This window comes from Macaca mulatta, chromosome 7 (assembly GCF_049350105.2).
Source record: "Macaca mulatta isolate MMU2019108-1 chromosome 7, T2T-MMU8v2.0, whole genome shotgun sequence".
NCBI lineage: Eukaryota > Metazoa > Chordata > Mammalia > Primates > Cercopithecidae > Macaca > Macaca mulatta.
In genome coordinates, this window is record NC_133412.1 from 4527177 (window position 1) to 4549054 (window position 21878).

At 36.4% G+C, this 21878-nt stretch overlaps 1 protein-coding gene and 1 long non-coding RNA gene across 29 annotated transcripts in view; one reads left to right on the forward strand and one right to left on the reverse strand.

The window, feature by feature from the left end:
- The window catches only part of UBE3A (ubiquitin protein ligase E3A), a 102695-nt gene that overhangs the window by 15453 nt on the left and 65364 nt on the right, over positions 1-21878 (forward strand). For 7 of the 28 annotated variants that reach the window (XR_013395173.1, XR_013395174.1, XR_013395177.1 and 4 more), the window contains exons 2-5: positions 11681-11744; positions 14197-14316; positions 16141-16335; positions 17937-17978. Coding sequence is in view for 22 of the 28 variants with exons in the window: in XM_015141695.3 (XP_014997181.1) it covers positions 16202-16335; positions 17937-17978 (176 nt within the window). In the remaining 6 variants the exon portion in view is untranslated. 28 annotated transcript variants of the gene reach the window in all.
- LOC114679324 (uncharacterized) overlaps positions 4108-21878 on the reverse strand; it is a 139619-nt gene continuing 121848 nt past the window's right edge. The window contains exon 7 of the long non-coding RNA XR_013395450.1: positions 4108-4792. This is a non-coding gene — a long non-coding RNA (uncharacterized LOC114679324). The remainder of the gene's footprint in view (positions 4793-21878) is intronic.

Genomic DNA, 21878 nt, shown 5'->3' on the forward strand with positions numbered 1-21878 from the left:
GGGCAATTGTCTGGTTTTTTGGTCCATTTCTATTGTGTTGTTTCTTTTTTAAATTTGTAAGCATTCTTTATTTATCATTTAATTCTTTGTTATATTTTGCAAATATTATCTTATTACTTTAATTTTATAGTATCTAGTCATGTGAAATTTTAAAGTTTTTATGTAGGCAGATCTGTCCATCTTTTATAGCTTCTGAGTTTCAGCATGCTAACAAAGATGATATAAATATGATCTCGTATATATATTACAAAAACTTTTTAGAGATAGGATGTCACTCTGTCACCCAGGCTGGAGCAACCATAGCTCCCTGCAACCTCAAACTCCTGGGCTCAAGTGATCCTCCTGCCTTAGCTTCCCCAGTAGGTAAGATTACAGGCCTGTGCCACTATAGCTAGTCGGGTTTTTTTGGTTGGTTTGTTTGTTTTTTTGTAGAAAACGTATCTCACTGTGTTGCCCAGACTGGTCTTGAACTGCTGGCCTCAAGCTGTCCTCCCACATCAGCCTCCCAAAGTGCTGGGATTACAAGCATGAGCTACTATACCTGGCCAATCTCTTGTATTTTCTTCTGGTACTTTTATGATTTTATTGACTTTAATTTATAAAGTTAGATCTGAACATTCAGCATAATTTTGGATATGGTATGATATGGTTTAGATCCGGATTGCATTTGTCACATGGTTTGGGAATTATGTCTACCTTTTATTTTCTTCCACTCGGGTAGCTGACTGTCTTGTAAGGCATCGTGTCTCCACTGAAGATGCCACCTTCTTCTGTATTAGGTTCTCATAAACTTTGAAAAACATCAAGTTTATTGAGGTATAATTGATACACAATGAAATGCACCCATTTTAACTGTACAGTTTTATTGATTTTGATAAATATATACACTATCACTGCTACTACAGTCAAGCTTTAGAACAATTGAATTACCTCCAAAAAGTTCCTTCCTGTCTGTAGTCATTTCTCTCTCTTGGCTCCAGGCAGCCACTGATCTGTTTATTAGTTTTGCCTGCTCTAGAATTGCATATCCACGGAATCAAGTAACATATACTCTTCCATGTCTGGTTTCTTTCACTTGGCATGTTTTTGAGATTCATCCAATTTGTGTTTATCACAGATTTTTTGTTTGTTTGTTTTGTATTTTTAAATACAATATGAGTGTACCACAGTTCATTCATATTCTGGTGAACATTTAGATTGTTTTCAGTTTAGGCTGTTGTGAATAAAGGTATTGTTTTGTGTGCATGTCTTTGTGTGAACATATGTTTTCATTTTTCTAGGGTAAATACCTTAAATTGGAATTACTGGGTCACATGGGAAGTTTATGTTTAAATGTATAAGGAACTGCCAAACTATTTTCCGGATGATTATACTACTTTACATTCCCATCAGCAGTGTATGAGAGTTCCAATTCTCCAAATGTCAGCATTTGATGTTCTCAGTCTTTAATTGCACACATTCTGAGAGGTTTGTAGTGGTATCCCATTGCAGTGTTTTGGTTTTTTTTAATGGTAGTAAAATACACATACCAAATTTACCATTTTAACTGTTTTTAAGTGTATAGTTCAGTGACATAAAGTACATTCACATTATTGTGCAACCACCACCACTGTCCATCTCTGAAACTTTTTCATCCTCTCAGTCTGAAACTCTATCCATTAAACAGTAACTCTTCATTGCCTACTCTCGCCATCCACCTGTAATCACTATTCTACTTTTTATGTGAATTTGACTCCTCCAGGTACTTCATATAAGTAGAATCATACGATTTTTGTCCTTTTGTGTCTGGCACATTTCATTTCATAGTAATAATGTCCTTGTGTTAGGCCATTCTTGTGTTGCCTTAAAGGAATATCTGAGACTGGGTAATTTAAAAAGAAAAGAAGTTTATTTGGCTCCTGGTGCTGCAGGCTGTACAAGCATGGCACCATCATCTGCTCAGCTTCTGGGGAGCCCTCATGGTGCGTTCACTCATGGTGGAAGGCAGAGGAGGAGCAGCCATGTCATATGGCGAGAGCAGGAGCAAGAGAGAGAGGGTGGGGAAGTGGCACACCCTTTTTGAACAACCACATCTCATGAGAACTCACTCTCTATCCCAAGAACAGCACCAAGCTATGAGGGGTTGCGCCTGTGACCCAGTTGCCTCCCACCAGACCCCACCCCCAACATTGGGGATTGTATTTTTAGCATGAGATCTGTACAGGACAAATATTCAAACGATATCAGTCCTGAAAGTTCATTCATATTGTAGCATGTATCCAAATTTGATTCTTTAAGGTTGAGCAATATTTCATTGTATGCATATATCACTTTTTTTTTTTTTTTATTTATTTGTCAGTGGACATTTGGGCTGTTTGTACCTTTTAACTATGCGAATGATGCTGCTATGAACATTGGTATATAAATACCTGTTTGAGTCCCTTCTTTTAATTCTTTTGGTTATGTACTTAGGAGTGGAATTGCTGGGCCATATGGTAATTGTATGTGTAGTTTTTTTAGAGACTGCCGTACTGCTTTCCACAGTGACTGCACCATTTTACATTCCCACCAGCAGTGAATAAGGGTTCCAGTTTCTCTACATCCTCTACCTCTTTTCTAACACTTGGTAGTTTCTGCTTTTTTTTTTTTTTTTTTTTTTTTTGAGACGTAGCCTCTCTGTGTCTGCCAGGCTGGAGTGCAGCAGCGCGATCTCAGCTCACTGCAAGCTCCGCCTCCTGGCTTCATGCCATTCTCCTGCCTCAGCCTCCCAAGTAGCTGGGACTACAGGCGCCCACTGCCATGCCTGGCTAATTTTTTTGTATTTTTGTAATAGAGACGAGGTTTCACCATGTTAGCCAGGATGGTCTCGATCTCCTGACCTCAAATGCACCCGCCTCGGCCTCCCAAAGTGCTGGGATTACAGGCATGAGCCACCACCTGGCCGGTAGTTTCTGTTTTTTTATTTAAAATAATTGCCATTCTAATGGGTGTAAAAAGTCATGGTTTTAATTTACATTTTCTTCATGACTGCCATTGAGAAGTTTTCTTCTTTGTGTGTCTGTTCAAATATTTTCACATTCTTTTCAGAACGTGTGTTCTTTGTCAGATAGATACATGTATTTCTTCTTTATCTTTACTAATTTTCTGTCCACTTACTAATTATCAAGAGAGGAATGTTGAAATCTTCAACTGTAATTTTGAGTTTATCTTCCTTCTGTTCTGTTCATTTTTGCTTCATATGCTTTGAAGCAAAATCTTGAAAGCTGTGTCATTAGGTGTGTTCACATTTAGGACTGTTAGGTCTCCTTGATTAATTGATGTCTTTATCATTATGAAATGTCTCTGTTTATCGCCGGTAATGTTCCCTATCTAAAGTCTACTTTGGTATTAGTGTATCCATTCCTTTCTTATGATTAATTTTTGCACATTGTATCATTTTGCTGTGTTTTTATTTTCAACTTATTGGTCATTTAATGTCTTTCTTTTAGATAGCGTATAGTTGCATCTTGCTTACAGATTGATTTTTTACGATCTTTGCTTTTTAATTTGTTTAAGTCCGTTTACATTTATTGCAGTTGGCTGTATTGTGTTTAAGACACTGTTTGTTTTCTATTTGTCTCATCTTTTCTTCCTTTTCTGCCTTCTTTTCGTTTAATGGAGCATTTTTGGAATTTTGTTTTGTCTCCATTATTAGCTTGTCCCTCTGTTTTTTCCCCCAGTGACACTTCTAGGATTAACAATATGCACCTTTAACTTACCGCAGTCTGCCTTCAGAAATATTATTCCTCTTAATGTATAATGTAAGAACTTTAGAATAGTATACATCCATTTACTCTCCCTCATTCGTTTTGGTATTGTGAGCTTAACATTTTACTTCTATATGTGTTATAGATTCCACAGTAGCATTTGAAACTATTTCTTTCAAAAGCCAGTTGTCTTACAAAGAACCTTAAAAACTAAGAATAACATTCCTTTCTATTTACCCTCTTATTTACCATTTTTATTTCTTTTCCTTTGTGGAGATTTCTTTTTGTAGATCCAAGTTTCTTGGTGTTATTTTCCTTCTACTTGAAAAAATTTCTTAAACATTTCTAAAGTGTAGGTCTACTGGCTACAAAATCTTTCAGCTTTTATTTGTATGGAAATGTCTTTATTTCACTCTTCAACATTTTATTGTACAATTTTTCAAGCCACAGAGACTTTAAAATAATTGTAGAATATAATTTCACAACTAACATTTTGTTATATTTGTTTTTGTCTTCTATGTTGTCCATCTATCCATCCTCTCTTCAACTGTCTTTTTTTATGCTTTTCAAAGTAAGTTGCAGATGTTAGTATACCACACCCTTAACTTCAGCATGTATATTAACTAAAACTTAGTAGTTTAGTGTTTTTAACTACAATTTACTATGCTGTTCCAGTTATTTATTGCTGTGTAATACATTGCCCCAAACTTAGTGCCTTACATATCAGCAACTATTTATTTTGCTCATGAATCTCTCATTTGGTCAGGGATTGGCAAGGAGAGCTTGTCTTTGGCAATACATTGTAACAACTGTTTACATGGCATTTACATTGTATTTGGTATTATAAGTAATCTAGAGATGGTTTAACATATTTGAAGATGCATGTAGGTCATATGCAAATACTATGCCATTTTATATAAGGGATTCGAAGCATTCTTGGATTTTGGGATCCATGGGAGTCCTGGAACCAGTCCTCTGTAGATAGTTGAGGTACGACTGTAGTCTTTGGATTGAAAGAGTCACTAATTTCGCTCAGATTCAAAGAGAAGGGCCATAGACTCCACCACCTGATGAAAAGATAACAGTGTTACATTGTTAAGAGCATGTAGAATGGCTTCTGTTGTGACCATCTTTGGAAAATACAGTTGACCACATACACCATTTCATGAGCTGTGACAAATGCATACACCTTTGCCAGAAAGTTCTATCAGGGTACAGAACCTGCACCTCTTTCCAGTTATTCCTTCCCCCCACACCACCCGTAGAACCTAACATTGTTCAGATTGTTTCATCTTAGTTTAACTTGCTTAGAACTTTATGTAAGCAGAGTCATACAATACTTATGTGTTGTAAAAAGTTTCTTTTTGCTCAGCATAATGTTTTTGAGATTCATCCATACTGTTGAATGTTTCAGTGGTTTGTGACTTCATCTATTAAGGGACACCTGGGCTGTTTTCAGTTCCTAGCTATTATAAATAAAGGTACAATGAACATTTGTGTGAAAACAGTCTCTGTGTGGACATATATGTTTCTTTTCTCTTGGTTAAATAGTTGATGTGTTTTTCTTTCAGCGTTTGTTTTTGATGAGAAGTCTGATTATACAGTCATGTGCCACATAATGACATTTCAGTCAACAAGAGATCATAGTTGACAATAGTCATTTAAGATTATACCACCATATTTTCACTGTACCTTTTCTAGGTTTAGATACATACTTACACTGTGTTATAGTTGCTTACAGTATCAGTACAGTAACATGCTGTACAGGTTTATAACCTAGGAGCACCCAGGCTATACCATATATCCTAGTTCTGTAGTAAGCTATACCATCTAATCGAGATTTGTGTAAGTACATTCTGTGATGTTTGCACAATGACAGAATCACCTAATGATGCCACCTAATGATACATTTCTCAGAATGTATCCGTGCTGTTAAGTGATGCATAATGCTAATTATCTTTTCTTCCTGATACTAAGTCTTCTTTCCCTGGCTGCTCTTAAGATTTTTTCTTGTCCCTTTTTGTTTCTGATGATGACCATGCTAAGAGTTGTGTTTTTTTTTAATCTGTATATTTATGGTTTTCCTTAAATTTGGAAGATTGTTGCCATTGTTTCTTCTATATATATATATATTGTTTCTTCTACATATATATATATGTATTTTTTACCACCTCTCCTCTTCTTTCATCATTTCCTCGTTTTCTGGGACTCCACTTACACATGTGTTAGACTGTTTGGTATTATCCACAGGTCATTAACGTCATATTCATTATTTTTCAGTTTTTTTATTTGCCTGTGCTTCAGTTTGCTTTGTCTTCTATTTTGCTGTTTTTTCTCCTGCCTTGTTAAATAATTTCAGATATTTTGCTTTATATTTCAAGAAATTCCATTTGATTCATTTTCATCTTCATGTATTTTTTTGAAATCTTGAACATATTTGTAATAACTGAAAATCAGGTTACCTATTGATTTCATGATTTTTTTCACTCTGAATTTGTTGGTTTTTTCTCTTGATTATGGGTGGTATTTTCCTAGTTTATTTTTATTTTTATTTTTACATATTTAATGATTTTATAAGATTGGATGCTGGACATTGTAATATTTTGTTGTTGGGTGACTAGATTTTGTTTTCTTTTAGAGTGTTTTGTTTTGTAGCCAGCTAAATAACTTGCTGGTCAGTTTTATTCCTTCAGGGCTACATTGGAGTTTGTCTAGAGAAGGCTCCCAGTGTCACCGTGTTCTCTTCGCTCAGGTTAGAGGGAATTTTAGGAGTCTCCCGGTCCTTTATAAGCACTGGGAATATTTCAGCTCACTGCCCCTCTTTCCCTAGCTTCCACTTACCTTAATCGTGTACAGTTAGTACTCAGCAGTAGACTCTCACATGACAGATTTCTGAAGCCATTTCTCTGCCTTCTCAGACAAGCACCCCTCTTGTCTGGCACTTGTCATACATTTTACCCACTTCGGCTTCCTCAGCTCTGATCTCTTGATTCTGACCTCACTGAAACTGCTGTCTTCTCGTTGGGTTCCCCTCCATTGACTGCAGGTTGGAAATTACCTCCAGGCAGGCATCCAAGCAGTGGATGGCTCACCTCCTTTGTTTTTGTCCTTTCATGTATTACAGTCCTGTGCTGCCTGTTATCCAAGGTCTGAAAATTCTTGTTTGAGAAGGAGCAACTGTCAGATACTTTTGGATCTTTCTCTGAAATTAGCTTTCTGTTGTGTTTACCTCTTTGTCTAATGCTAATACCATATCAGATTTTTTTTTAAAATCTTTTAAATATACAGAAGAGTGCACTTCCAAATGTATAGCTTGCTGCACTTTCGCACACTGAGCACACGTATTTAGCTAGCGTTCAGATCAAGAAGCAACATCGGCAGCTCCTGTGTGCTCGCTCCTGTGTGCTCGCTCCTGTGTGCTCGCTTGTGCTCTGTCACCCTCCGTTTTCTTCCATGTGTAACCGCTGTCCTGACTTCTCATAGCATAGATTAGATTTGCCTGTTTTCGTCCTTTAACTAGAATCAAGCACACTTACTTGTGTCTGATTGCTTTTAATGTGTTTGTGAGATTTATCCACACTGTTGGTTGTAGTAATTGTTTATGATAGTCGCTGTATAGTATTCCATTTTAAGAATATGCCACAGTTTAATCTGCTGTTGATGGACATTTAATCATTTTTGGTTTGGAATTGTTAAGAATCTTGCTGCTGCTCTAAACATTTCAGTGATTGTCTTCTCGTGAATATGTGTACTTAATTTTTTTGATGTATACTTAAGAGGGAAATTTTTAAGTCAGAGGGTATGCATATATTTAGTGTATACTCCATTTTTGAAGGTGTTGTGCTAATTTTAATTATACCATTTAAGTTAATATGTTTTAATGTCTGGTAGAGAAAGGGACATTATTAGAAACAGTTGTTTTGGTTATTCTTACATATTTAGTCCTTGAAATAAAATGTTTCTTAAATTGGCATTTACTTATATTTGTGTTGCTTTGGGAAGAAATGATACCTTTGTTCATCTATGAGTCACGTTTGGAACTAGCTCAAAGGCCATGGGTCCTGATTCCTTTTTTTTTTTTTTTCCTTGTAGAGGGGAGGTATGGTGTCAAGAAAACATAGTCACCATTATTATGAAAATTAAAATATGGAAGAGATGATCCCTACATCAATCAGCTTACAACTAGAGGCACTGACAAATGTATACAGATAGCTGTAATGTAAGGTATAACATAATAAATATAAGGAGACATTAATTATTTTATGGTATTAAGAATGTATAATAAGACATGAAGGAGACGGTGATTATGTATAAGAGTTTAGACAACCCTGTGAGATACAGTGTTTAGAATGAGGGCAGTTTTTAACATGGCATGATAGGTGGGTGGGGGATAGAGGTTAGTAATGGATAGAGAACCATTTCTGAGTGAAGTCTCCTCAGAAGCGAACACATTGAAGTCAGAAACACAGATATCCAGTGTATTATAGCCAGTGGTCAAATGATGGGGCTAGATCTGGTACCTGGTGATGATGTCATGTAGTGGGCAGTAGTGCTGGGATGGCTGGGGTCAGGCAGGGGCCTCATATAAAATGTGAAGGAGTTAGAAATTTATTCGGTTGGCATGAGAAAGTGTTAAAGCTTTTGAATATAGAATGATATGTATAACTTTGAGTTTTTAGGAAGATAATGCTAGTGGGAAAATTGAGGATAAAGGCAAAAGGGAAACCAGTAGGACAGTATTGGTAAGTTTGGGGAAAAAAGGAGTAAGATATATTTTTAAGGAAATGTATAGGGTTTGAGTATAAATTAGAAGGCAGGTACAAGGGAATGATGAACGTGGTCTTTAGAATTAGACAAATTAGAGTTTAAATCTTAACCTGCATTGCATTTAAAGGACTGAAAACAAGTCCCCAAAGAGAAAAAATTTGTCTTTTGTAAGATGCTTATTCTATGAACATTTACAAGCACTGGAAGTATAAAAGCAAATGATACACATATTCTCTTGAAGTCTGGTCTAGTCTGGAAGAAGAGGCTGCACTGGCAGGTTTTGACCAAATTGTGTAGAGTCTCATCTGACATGATTGGGAGCTTTGGCTTTATTCTGGAAGCAACTAAAAGCCATCAAAAAAGACCGGGGAATAGTGTGGGAATGTAGAAATGTAGGGGAATTTCTAAGGGTGAATTAGTAGTAATTGGTAAACAATTGGATATACTGGGAAAGAGAGAGACTCTTTAGAATATGACTGAGAATCTTCCAATTTGAGCAGCTGGACTGATAGTGCTACCATCATTACCTCACAGGATTTTTCTTAGTGTGTCTTATAAATGTTGCTTGTCCCTCATAAAGAATGGTTTTCCTTTTCTTCAGACTAAGGACTTTTTATTATAATACACAACTTACCCCTTGTATTTCTCCATCACAACCCTTAACTGTGCATTGCAATTACATAATTCATTGTGGTTTTTATTTGTGCCCATTTCCTTCACCACATGAGGACAAGAAATTATGTCTCATTTTTCTACCACTGCATCTTCATCCACCTAGTAGGCACTCAAAATCTAGTAGACAATTTTCGAATTAATGATTATGAAGAATTTGAAGGCTGAATGAGTATCAACCTACACAGTGGTCAGGGCAAATAAAAATGAGGGGGAGAAAGTAATGAATGGCACCAAATTTTTCAATTCATAACTAGGACAGTGAGATTAGGCAGAGTGAGTTCTTTGGGAAAATAATTTGAGTTTGATTTTAGATACGTTGAATGTAGATGCTAATTAGACATCCATATGGATGTGTACCGTTGGTAATATGTAGTTACAGGCATACCATGCCAGAGATAAGGGCTTAAAGATACAGAGTTAGGGGTTCGTAAGCATAGAGGTGCTGTGGGAATGGATGACATTGCGCAGAAAATTGGTTTAGGTTAAGAAAAATGGCTATTGACCGAAACTTGGAGAGAGGCCATGTATGAGAGGTAGGAAGATGAACTAGCAGACGACCTTGTTGCCTTTAGAGGGATGGAAGGAAATGAGTGGATACTACATGAGGGAAGCCAGAGGAGATGAGGAGTCATTAGCAGTCTTAAAAGCTACAAAAATTAAGTAGAATTAAGGGGCCAAAGCACTGGGAGAATATACAGAAATGATGGAAACTTTTGTAAGAAAAATTTCAGTAGGTAGGAAAACAGCAGCTGAGCTAGTGGTTTTCACGTCTTTTTGGCAGTGAAAGGAAAGAGGATAAAAAAATGGTACTCCGAGGAGCTAATGGAGTTGAGGGAATTATGTTGCAAGTATTATTTGAAAGCAGTATTTAAAACTTTTTAAGTCTTAACTGCAGAATGGACTGAAATGAGGAGAGCCTAAAGCAGGAAGACTTAGGAAAATTGTTGGAGTAGTCCTTTAGTTGTGAAATGTGTAAACGGATGAAACGTAGACAGTTTTAATAAGTAGCATTATCCATAAATATAAGACACCATAAACATGGTGCAAAGGAGAACAGAAGTGTTGGATGTTATGATAAAAAGTGATAGAAAAAAAAAACAGTTTGTGAAATTAAGTTTTGAAACAGCTTTAGAAGGAGGTGAAGGAGAAATAGAAATGAATAAAATGAAAATTTTAGGGAGACAGATGTAGATCAACATAGGTATGTCTTATTAGACTATACTTATTTATAAAATTATTAGACTGAGCCCTCTGTTGAAGAGATAAAGTAAGAGAACTATGTCTGGTATTAGGATTCTTATGGTTAAATTGGCAAGTGAGTGTGCCTAATATTTGTAATGCTTACAGTTTTTGTTATTCTGTATTTTTATAGATTTGGTGTATTTCCTCTATGATTATGTGTTCCTAACTCGTAATTTGGAAGGGAGGGCTTCTTCAAATGAGATCTGTGTGTCATGTGAAGTATATGTTAAAATGCAAATTCATTTCTGTGTTCTTGGATGGGTCTGAAAAAAATAAAAAAAAATAATTCATGAACCCCTACTTCATGCATTGAATGAGAATCTTTGCGGGTAGAGCCCAAGTAGTTGCATTTTTAGATTTCCCCAGGTAATTTTGTTATAGGCTGAAGTTTGAAACTCAGTCTCTAAAACCTTAAAAGTTGGTTAATTTTATTTCAAAATGTTGATATGCAGTGTATTCATTTTCTGCAATCAACCTCTAGGACACTGGATAGGTTTCTTAATCTTTGAGATTTGGTTTCTTTATATGTAATGCAGTACATTAAAGGACTTTATTTCTGTTCCATTGAGGAACGTTCTGATTGTATACAAACAAGTTAAGAATTTACAGCGATACTTTAGGGGCTTGCTGTAAGCGTCAGGATTTTTTTTTTTTTTAAGAGTTAAGTTTTGATATATATTAAGTGGTTGATTTAATAAATTGTAATTATCGTAGTATATTGAAGTCCTGTTTTGTGCCAGGTAGGCATTATACTATACTTTTTTAATGCATCTTCTCTACTACTATAACCTGACATTGGAGACTCAAGGGTCAGAGGGTCGACCCAAGGCTGCTACTCTAGAAAGTGGTAGATAGATGCCCAGATTTGTACCTAACAGAGCCGATGCTTAGCATATAGAATTAAAAACAAAATTGCTATAGGTATTTGAAGGGATTAGGGGGATATAGTCAAATAGTTTTCCTATGTATTTAGCCCTTTTGGAGGGAGGATAGAGTAAAGAAATAGAAGGCAGTAAGCTTTGTGGATGAATATGGGAAATACGGCTTTGCCTGCTGAAAGCACTCAGGCCACAGGGCTGCCTACCTATGCTTTCCTCATCCTGGCAGCCTCTATAGAGTAATTTGTTTCTTGATACGTTTTTGGATGTTCATAATTATTATAGAAAATAAATTTGCTTTCATGATGAAATTTAGTACCTCTTTTTTTTTTTTTTGAAAGTTTATCCAGTTGTTTATATAAAAAGAATTGAGTGAGGTGTTTTATATTTTAGGTTAAAAATCTGTAAGAGCCTGATTTTAGAATTCACCAGCTCCTCAGAAGTTTGGCGAAATATGGTATGTTTTTGTTTTATTTTTTGGAATTCGTATTGCATGTGTATCTTAATGTCATAATAATGACAGATATGTTCAGCAAATTTGGGCCCCTGCCATTTTTAAAGCATTGTGTCAGGTGCTCACTAACTACACTTCCAAGACTGTATGAGGGACCCAGGTAGGGTGCTGAAAACATTTACAATTGCTATGAAGGTAAAATAATACGCATAAAAAGATTGAGAGGGCAGGTTTGGATTTTAGGCTATGAGTATTAATAGCTTGTCCGTTTGTTGTTGTTGTTGCTGCTGCTGTTGTTTTTGAGACAGAGTCTTGCTCTGTTGCCCAGGCTGGAGTGCAGTGACACCTTCTCGGCTCACTGCAACCTCCATCTCCCGGGCTCAAGTGATTCTCATGCCTCGGCCTGCCGGGTAGTTGGGATTACAGGTGCGTGCCACCACACCTGACTAATTTTTGTATTTTTAATAGGAATGGGGTTTCACCGTGTTGGCCAGGCTGGTCTCGAACTCCTGGCCTCAAGTGATTCACCCGCCTCGGCCTCCCAAAGTGCTGGGATTACAGGTGTTAGCCACCATACCCGACCATTTGTGAGCACATTATATGTCAGGCACTGTTCTGAGATATTTAGGTGTTAGCTTGTGCATCCATGACAGCTCTCTGGAATAGGTACTATTACCCTAATTCTACGTCTAAGGAAACTGAGACTCGGAGAGATTAAGTAACTTGCCCAAGATTTCTCAGCTAGTGAGTGACCAAACAGACGTAAATCCAGCCTGGCCTTGGAGCCTTTTGAGCACCGTATCTCATAAAAGAGGGGACTGGAAGAGAGGACTTGACTCAGTAGTTTTCAAAATACATATAGCTCTTTCATTACATTGAGATCAATTAGTCAATTAAAAGGTATTTTAACTTTATTATTTTTGTGTTTACAAGATAGAAAGTTAGACTTGTTTGAATCTTCTAATTCCACATACCATTAGCCTCTTGAGAACACAAGGGAAAGCTGTATCATGACCACATTGTTTATTTTAGGGAAGGTGGTGTTTCCCATATGACCTCAGCAATGTCTAGGTTCTTATTAGGAAATGTATGGTTAGGATAGGAATATCTGGGAGATTGTGTTATTTCTTACAGATACTGTAAATCCCATTTATTGGAATCCCCTACAATTATTTTTGTATATTCAGGCCAGTCCTCACCTAATCTGGATTTTGAAGCCCTGCATTCATAACTGCATAGGTATGGGCTCAGACATTCATGTTTTAACCCTTGGTATTTGCAGATACCTTGCTGTTTTATATTGGGTTCTGAATCCACACTGGTAACCACCTTCTGCGCTTGACTGTTGTTGCTTTGAGGATGTTAACTATGAAATGTTTCTTCCTCCTAATTTCCTCACCTTTCTGCAGTTGACACCTCAGATTTGGCCTGGATAGGGGAATCGTGAGGGGAAAGAACTAGTTGTACAAAATGATCATTTGATACTGGAATATTTCAGATGTATGGTATCTTTGCCAGAACTACAGTGTGAGTAAAGAGGCCTGCTAAATTTGAACTGTGACAATCAGAAAAGTTCAGCTAAGGCCATGTAAGGGGTTAAAAAGATACTTGGTTGAGGGAGGAGGATATGCTTTCATCTTTTGCCATACTTTTTCATGAAATTAAATCTTAGTAGATTTATGGCCAAGAAAGAGTAGAACATATTTTCATGCAGTACTGAAGGGGTTTTGACTGATGTTAAATGACTCTACGTAAATATAGAGTTAGTAGGACTAGACTTTGTGTTTATGTGTGTGTGTGTGTTTATGTGTATGTATATAACTATTCCATTAAGCATTTGACTACTTGGTGACTGATTTCTCTATCAGCTTAAGAATCTTTTGAGTAAATTAGTCCCCACTTAAACTTGCCATATTTGAAAGATCTCAATCTATGTTGTGAATCTTTACTCATTACGTATACTTAAATCTTGAAACCCAGTATAGCAAAACTAAGCCAAAACAAACAAACGAAAAAATCCATCCCTTGATAGGAAGTCAGTATATCTGGGTTTTAATCATTCCTTCAACACTAGTTCCAAAATCTTGGGCAAGTCAGTTAATCACTCGGAGGCTGCTTAATTTTTTTTTGTTTGTTTTAAAAAATTCTTACTATATTATCTGTCTCGATCAGGTAAAGCAAAAGTTACAAGACTCAAGGTATTATTGACCAAAATGCTTCATAAAGTGTAAAATTACATAAAAGTACAAGGAATTATTACATTTTCTCAAATGAAGAGATCATTTAAGAAAAACAAAATGCTGGAAAATAGTCCTTAAAAACTTTTCTATAATAATTACTCTTCTGATGAATTTTACATTGACACCTAATTTGAAGCTTTGAAAATTATTTTTTGAACAATGAATTGGGTTTATATATTAAAGTGTTCTAACCAAAGGTTTGTTTAATTTATTAGAGTTATTAAGCCTACGCTCAGATCAAGGTAGCAGCTAGACTGGTGTGACAACCTGTTTTTAATCAGTGACTCAAAGCTGTGATCACCCTGATGTCACCGAATGGCCACAGCTTGTAAAAGGTAATTTTGAATTATTTTACAGCCTTTAAAAGGCTGTCATTGTAAAGTGAAATACATACTGTAGAAATGAAGACAATGTATAGTTGGCAGGAATATTGCTAAGAATAGTGGGCCTGAGAGTTGACCTGCTTCATTTAATCTCCTTAAAATATTTTAGTGTCTTTTTTCTATTAAAAATATCAGTAGCCACTATCAAAGACCTGTCTGTATGAACAGGAAAGTATTTCTCAAAAACCTTCAAAGTTTTAAACATTTTACTATAAACCTTATAGAAAACATGAAAAATTTCTTAATATGTATTTTAAAGTATGCCTTTTATGTGGTGAACGTTTTAACTAAACATTTCTCTAGAAGTTTTTATGACATTAATAAAACTAGTATACTTTTCTCTCCTAGAGAGTTACAGTGGAGGTAAAAGGAGTGGCTTGCAGGATGGAGAAGCTGCACCAGTGTTATTGGAAGTGAGCCACCATTTGAATTTGCTAGCTCATGCTGCAGTATTCAGATTAGTGGGCGTTTTGTGATCATATTTTCTGCGATTCAAATCAAGACCTAAAATTGAGACTCTTCTAAGATTTACTTTTTATTATCTAATGTTACTTGGTTATTGTTTCAGTTTTAAAATTTCTTTTCTGACTTGTTATTCTGACACACTTTAGGATAACCTAAGTCAATAGTTTAATACAAAAATTTCCCTTTGGTTATATGTTTTGAATTAGATTATATGTTCTGCATTTACAAGCACATACAGGATTCTTATTTCCAGCAACTTGGCAGTAAAAGAATAAGCAAACTCTTTAGGAGCCACAGTCAAGCTTGGGAACTATTACTAGGTGGTATATATTTCATAGTTTATGTTTGTTTGTTTCCAAGACAAGGTCTCACTCCGTTGCCCATGCTGGAGTGCAGTGGCACGATCACAGCTCACTGCAGCTTTGACCTCCTGGGCTCAAGTGACCCTCCCACCTCAGCCTTCCAAGTAGCTGGGACTAAAGGCGCCCACCACCACACCCGGCTAAGAGACGAGGTTTCATCATGTTGCCCAGGGTAATCTTGAACTCCTGAGCTCAAGTGATCCTTATGCCTTGACCTCCCAAAGTGCTGAGATTACAGACATGAACCACCACACCTGGCGTATTTCATAGTTTTGAGAGTTTGAATTCTAAACTTGGGATTTTTTTGGTAACTTATTTAGACTATTCTAGAAATATACTGTTATTAGGATGAGTAGAAATTTATTCAGACATAAATTATTAATATTCACTGCAAGAAAAATGTCTGCTAGTTCTGTATATATTCATTTTTCTCTTGATTAAAAAACAATTTGCAATTTGAATAGAACAACTTTGCTATGTTTAATAGACCCAGGACAGATTTATTTTAAAGTAATAATCTTTCAGTCCTTGTCCTTCTTCTATACTGAATTGGTTTACTTAGTTTGTCTTATCAGTGGTTTTTAATAGCCTACTTTAATATATGTAAAAAGTAGTAATTAATATGTTACAGTTTGGTGACATTTTGATGCCAAAGTTCACATATTCTCTTGCTTAGGAAACAGAAATTGGGAAGACAGATATGGTTATCATTTGATAATGTATTTAAATTCTATCCCATTGCAGGATCTCAAAACTTTGTAACAGTTACATATTGTACTTCTAAGACTTAGATTTGTTTTCCTTCTTGTGTCTTACCTTTTTGCAGTAATATTTTTATTTTCCTATCATCATGTCCTCATTTTTTCCCCTCTCTTCTCTTTCCCTGTTAATTTTGAAAGTTTTGCTGCCTACGTGTTTGAAAGCTTCTAATCTGCCTCTCTTCCCTCAGTGCCAGCAGGTTTATTTTTTGTTTTGCAAGCCAGCTCTGCCTCCTTACAGTATGACATCTGATGCTGGAGGGTCGCACTTTCAAAAATGAGTCAGCTGGTACATGGGGTTATCATCAATTTTTAGCTCTTCTGTCTGGGAGATACAAGTTTGGAAGCAATCTTGGGGTACTTACCCACAGGCTGGTGGAGACCAGGTGTGTCACATAGGTGGTTTGCTTGCTCCCTGGGGGAGAGGGTGGAGTGAAATTTTTGCATTTGTGTCACTGCCAAGTCACTGCCACCTCCAGCATGCCCCAGTTTTTAGTTCTTACGTAATTTTGTGCAAAATTGAAAATTTAAATACATTGCAAAGAAGATCTAAAATAAATATTTGAGCTGCTGGAGTCTTTTTTTTTTTTCTTTTCCATTCTTGTCCTTGGAATCTGAATGAATTGCAGTGAGGGTAATTTTGAGAGTCTGATAAAGAAGTGAAGTTTTTTTTTTTGTTTGTTTTGTTTTTAAGCTAAGACATTTATCAAACAGGTGTGTGTGTGTGTGTGTGTGAGAGAGAGAGTGTGTGTGTGTGAGACTCTGATTTTGATTCTTGTTAGAGTTGCTTAAAGTTGGAAGCCTAAAGTCAGTGAGAAGTTCACAAATCAGGACTTTGTAATGCCAATTAGAAAATTTAGCTTTTGACCTCAAAAAACATATTTTATCTAGTTTGGGAATTTCTAAGTGTTAGAAATCCGTATTATATTGACTCGCCTTACATCATTCATTGTTGCTGATGCTGTTTATAAAAGTGAATAGGGTAACAGGAACTTATTTTTAACGACATGGTAGAGATAGGGAAATACTGATTCATGTCTCGTGAAATGAAAATGAAAGGCTTTTTAGTGACTTAGAATTTTAAATATTTCTACATAAGAGAGCAGTGGTATATTTAGAAATAACAAAGTAACTGGCAACTATTTAAAACAGAAGTTAATTCACAGCTATCCAGTGCAAAACTTTACCTCAGGTAATACACTTTTGACAGGTAATACATACAGTAAGTGTATTTTTAGGGAAACAATTTCATTTTTGAACCAAGATAATCATCATTTGGATGTTGTATCTAATTTAAGTGTCTTTAAACTTACCAGGGTACTGGATTTTAGTTTGCATTGTCTAGAGTAGCGGTAGCGGTTGGCACATTTGTTCTTAAGGGCCAGAAAATAAATATTTTAGGTTTTGTGGGCCATGTGGTTTCTGCCACGAGTTCTCAGCTCTGTCCTTTTAGCGTGAAAGCAGCCATAGATGATACCTAAATGAATGAGTATGGCTGCATGCCAATAAAACTTCGTTTACAAAACTACATGGCTGGCCTAGGCTTTAGTCGGTCTGCCTGGGGAGTAGTTTACTGACCCACTAATCTAAAGGTTAATACTGCAAGTGAATACCAGTGAGTACCTTTGTTAATGTGGATAACCAATACTTGGCTATAGGAAGTTTTATAGTTGTGTGTTTTATTACATGTATTTGACTTTGTGAATAATTATGGCTTATAATGGCTTGTCTGTTGGTATCTATGTATAGCGTTTACAGTTTCCTTTAAAAAACATGCATTGAGTTTTTTGATAGTCCAGCCATTAAAATAAATGTGTTGTATGGCCACTTGATCTGACCACTTTCTTTCATGTTTACGTCTGTATTTTTAAAACTGTTTTATTTAGTGCTGAAATCTTGTTTACAAATTTGTCTTCCTAAGTAATATGTCTACCTTTTTTTGGAGTATGGAATATTTTGCTAACTGTTTCTCAATTGCATTTTACAGATCAGGAGAACCTCAGTCTGACGACATTGAAGCTAGCCGAATGTAAGTGTAACTTGGTTGAGACTGTGATATCTTATTTTGAGTTGCCCTAGACTGCTTTAAATTATGTCACATTATTTGGAAATAATTTCTGGTTAAACTAAAGGAATCCTTTAGCAGTAAATTGGGACATAGGAACATACCTACTTTTCTTCCTACCAGATAACTCTAAACCTTGGTAACAGTTTACTGGATTTCTACTACTAGATAGATAATTGCACACGCCTGAATTCTTAGTCTTTTTGCTTCCCTGGTAGCAGTTGTAAGGAAATAGGGGAATTGAGGAAAGAGTTAAGTTTAACAATCTCAACGGCTACCATGTTTAAGGCATCAGTACTACGTTATAGATACAGAGATGCACAATAATTAGTTTTCACCCTACAGAAATTTATATTATACTCAGAGTGAAAGATGCAGAAGCAAATAATTTCAGTCATTGAGGTGGAATGGTATCCAGAATACAATAGTAACGTAAAGGAGTACTGGAGTGAGTACCCAGGCTTGCAGTAGGAATCCAGTATAGATGGCAGGGAAGTAAGAGTGGCCAGGAAATGCTTAGTTCAGTCTTGAAATGTGACTGGGAATCAGGCAGGTAGAGGCATGACCAGCTTATTCTAGGCAGAAGTATGAGCCAAAGTTCAGAAGCAGCATAGGCAGTAGGGGCAATAGGCAGTTGAGGACTTGTAGATCATAAGCTAGCTGAGAGGTAGGAAAATGAAGAAGGTAAGATGTGATAGAAAGGTATTTGGGAGTCAGCAAGGAAATTGCTCAGTAGGTAGATAGTAGTAAGTTTGTCAAACGTGTATTTTTAATAACCTTGCAGCAGAGAAAGGATTGAAGAGAAACGTGTGGTGGTAAGGTAGTTCAGTCAGTGAGAACCTTAACAATGACAGTGGTATAATAGGAATTCAAGATAAATTTTTCTGGATTTAAAAAATATTTAGAACATGAAGTAAGTAAGACTTTAGTGAATTTATTGTAAAGACTAAAGATGTTTCAGATAATAGAGGTAGTAATTATCAAAGCAAAGTTTTTCAAGGTAGTAAGGATTGGAATGAAAAATACAGGTGTATCTCTCATACAGGTAATATAAAAGAAAGAAAAATGCAGATATAGTGATTGACCTTGAATAAGAGGAAAGATGCCCATCTAATGAAATTAGAGGAAGGAAGTTAAGATGGATGTTTGATATTAATTGTAATTGTGGGTGAGGTTGGAAAAATCAAGATATTCTTACTGAAAATATTGTAACCCTATTTAAATGCTGGTGTATGTTGTGAATCTGCAAGAAATGACTATAAAATGTATTTCTCAAATTTATGTGACTCAGCCATGTGACTTGTCATTTAAGTTTTAAAAAATTGTTGTAAAATACACATAATGTAAAATTTTCCATTTCACCATTTTTAAGTATTTGGCTCAGTGGTATTAAGTATATTAATATTGTTGCACAGTCACCGTCAGAACTCTCTATTTTGCAGAACTGAAACTCTGTACCCTTTAAACAATAATTCCTCATTTCCTTATCTTCACAGCCTCTGACAACCATTATTCTACTTTGTGTCTAATTTTGACTGCTCTAAGTACCATCATACAGTTTTTGTGCAAATCATACAGTTTTTGCCCTTTTATGATTGACTTATTTTACTTCGCAGTGTCCTTACGTTTCATCTATGTTTAGCGTGTTTCAAAATTTGCTTCCTTTTTCAGGCTGAATAATGTTTTATTGTATGTATATACCACATTTTGCTTATCCATTTACCTGTTGATGAGCACTCAGGTTTCTTCCATGTTTTAGCTATTACAGATAATGTTGCTATGAACAGGAGTGTACAAATATCTTTTTGAGACCCTGCTTTGAATTGTTTTGCATACATACCCAGAAGTGGAATTGTTGGGTCATATGGTAATTTTATTTTTAAAATTTTAAGAAACTGCCATACTCTTTTCCAGAGCAATTGTAGCTTTGCATTTCTACCACTAGTGTACAAGGGGTCCAGTTTTTCGACATCCTTCCCATCACATATTTGTGTGTGTGTGTGTGTACTTTAATAGTAGTCATTCTAGTGGGTGTAAGGTAGTATCTTACTGTAGGTTAGTGACCACGAAACTTTATGAAATATTTTTTAATAATATTTTGTGGAATAAAGGGTTTGTTTAGAGGTTTTGAGAAGACTGAAAACTTAGGAAGCTACTGAGGGGAATGGGTGAAGAAGTTGATCAAAAGTTATTGAGAATCTTGGCTGGCTACCTGAAACCAGAAACCATATCAGATTAGGAGAATCTCATTCCACTGAGTGGCTAGTTAAGATTAAAGACCTTATCACACTTGAAATTTCAAGACTTTTCTCCAATAGCCAGAAGATTATGCATGGTATTTTAGGGTTGGATATTAGCAGAGCTGATGAAACAGAATCACTAGTGGCATGTGCATAAGATGTTAACATTGGAGTATTTGAATTCATATGCTGTTGATGATGGCCATGATTGGAAAGGTTGGGATGCACGACCAAAGTGTTGAGTTGTTTTAAGAAAAGCCTGAGGTCTCGATAACAGCAAGATGGCAGACTGGCATTTTGCAGCACTCATCTCATTGTGGAACCATCAATTTGAACAACTATCCACACACAAAAATATAAGAGCTAAGAAACCAGATGAGAGATTACCTGAATGTGCCACACAAATAAGAAAAGATACATTGAAAAGGGTAAGAAGGACAGTTTTACATTACTTGCATCACACCTCCCTCAATCCCTGACAGCCCATCATGGAGAGAGATACTGTCGACCTGAAGGAGGGGAAGTGTACACCAGACTTAGACCCTAACGTTGAGCTTGCCCTAGTAAAACTCAGTGCTAGGCGGGCCCCCATGGTCCCAGACTTCAGGCCAATACCCACAAACCAAGCCTACAGGCCCACCCCGGCACCAGGCTGGATCCCATAGCCCTAGACTCCAAGCCTGTCTAGTGCTAGGCTGGTCCCTGTAGCCCTGCCCTCTAGATCAGCCCCTGTGGCCTCACATCCCTGCAGAACAAGGGTTCAGACCCAGTACTTGGCCAGCCCCTTGTGATCCAAATTCTAGGCCAACACCCACCTACCCAGCCTTCACACTGGTCCTTGCAGACCCAAGGTTCAGGCTCACTCTAGTAGACCAGGATGCCAGGCCAGCCCCTGTGGACTCAGGCTGCATGATCTCTGGACAGGCCGACTGGTGAAGGACTTTCCCCAATAACGTCACTCTGCAAAGACTGGAACAAGTCTCAGCTTCTTCAAATGTGCAGGTGCCAACACATGACTATAAGGATCAAGAACAGTCAGGGAAATGTGACACCAGTCAAAGGAACACAATAAGGCGCCTGAACCACCCGTAAATAAATGGAGATATATGAACTGCCTGACAAAGAATTCAAGGTAATTGTTTAAGGAAGATCAATGAATTTCAAGAAAATGCAGATAAACAATTAAACAAAATCAGGAAAACAATCAAAATGAGAAATTTCAAGATTGAAATTATTTTGTAAAAAACAAATTCTGAAGCTGAAAATGCAATAAATTGAATGAAAAATGCAAAAGAGCATTAAAAGCAGAATTGAGCAAACAGACAAAAGAATCTGAACTTAAAAGACAGGTTATTTGGCTAGACTAAGGAAAAAGATAACTCGATCAAAAAAATTAAGAGTTGTGTTTTTTGATGATAAAAGCAACAAGTCTTTAGCTAGACTAAGAAAAAAAGAGATGACTCAAGTTAAATCAGAAATGAAAGAGGACCCATTGCAGCTGATACCAGAGAAGTACAAGAAATAAAAGGATCATAAGAGACGGGACAATTATATGCCAACAAACTGATTACCATAGAAGAAACGGATAATTTCCTAGACACATGCAACTTGCCCAGGCTTAATC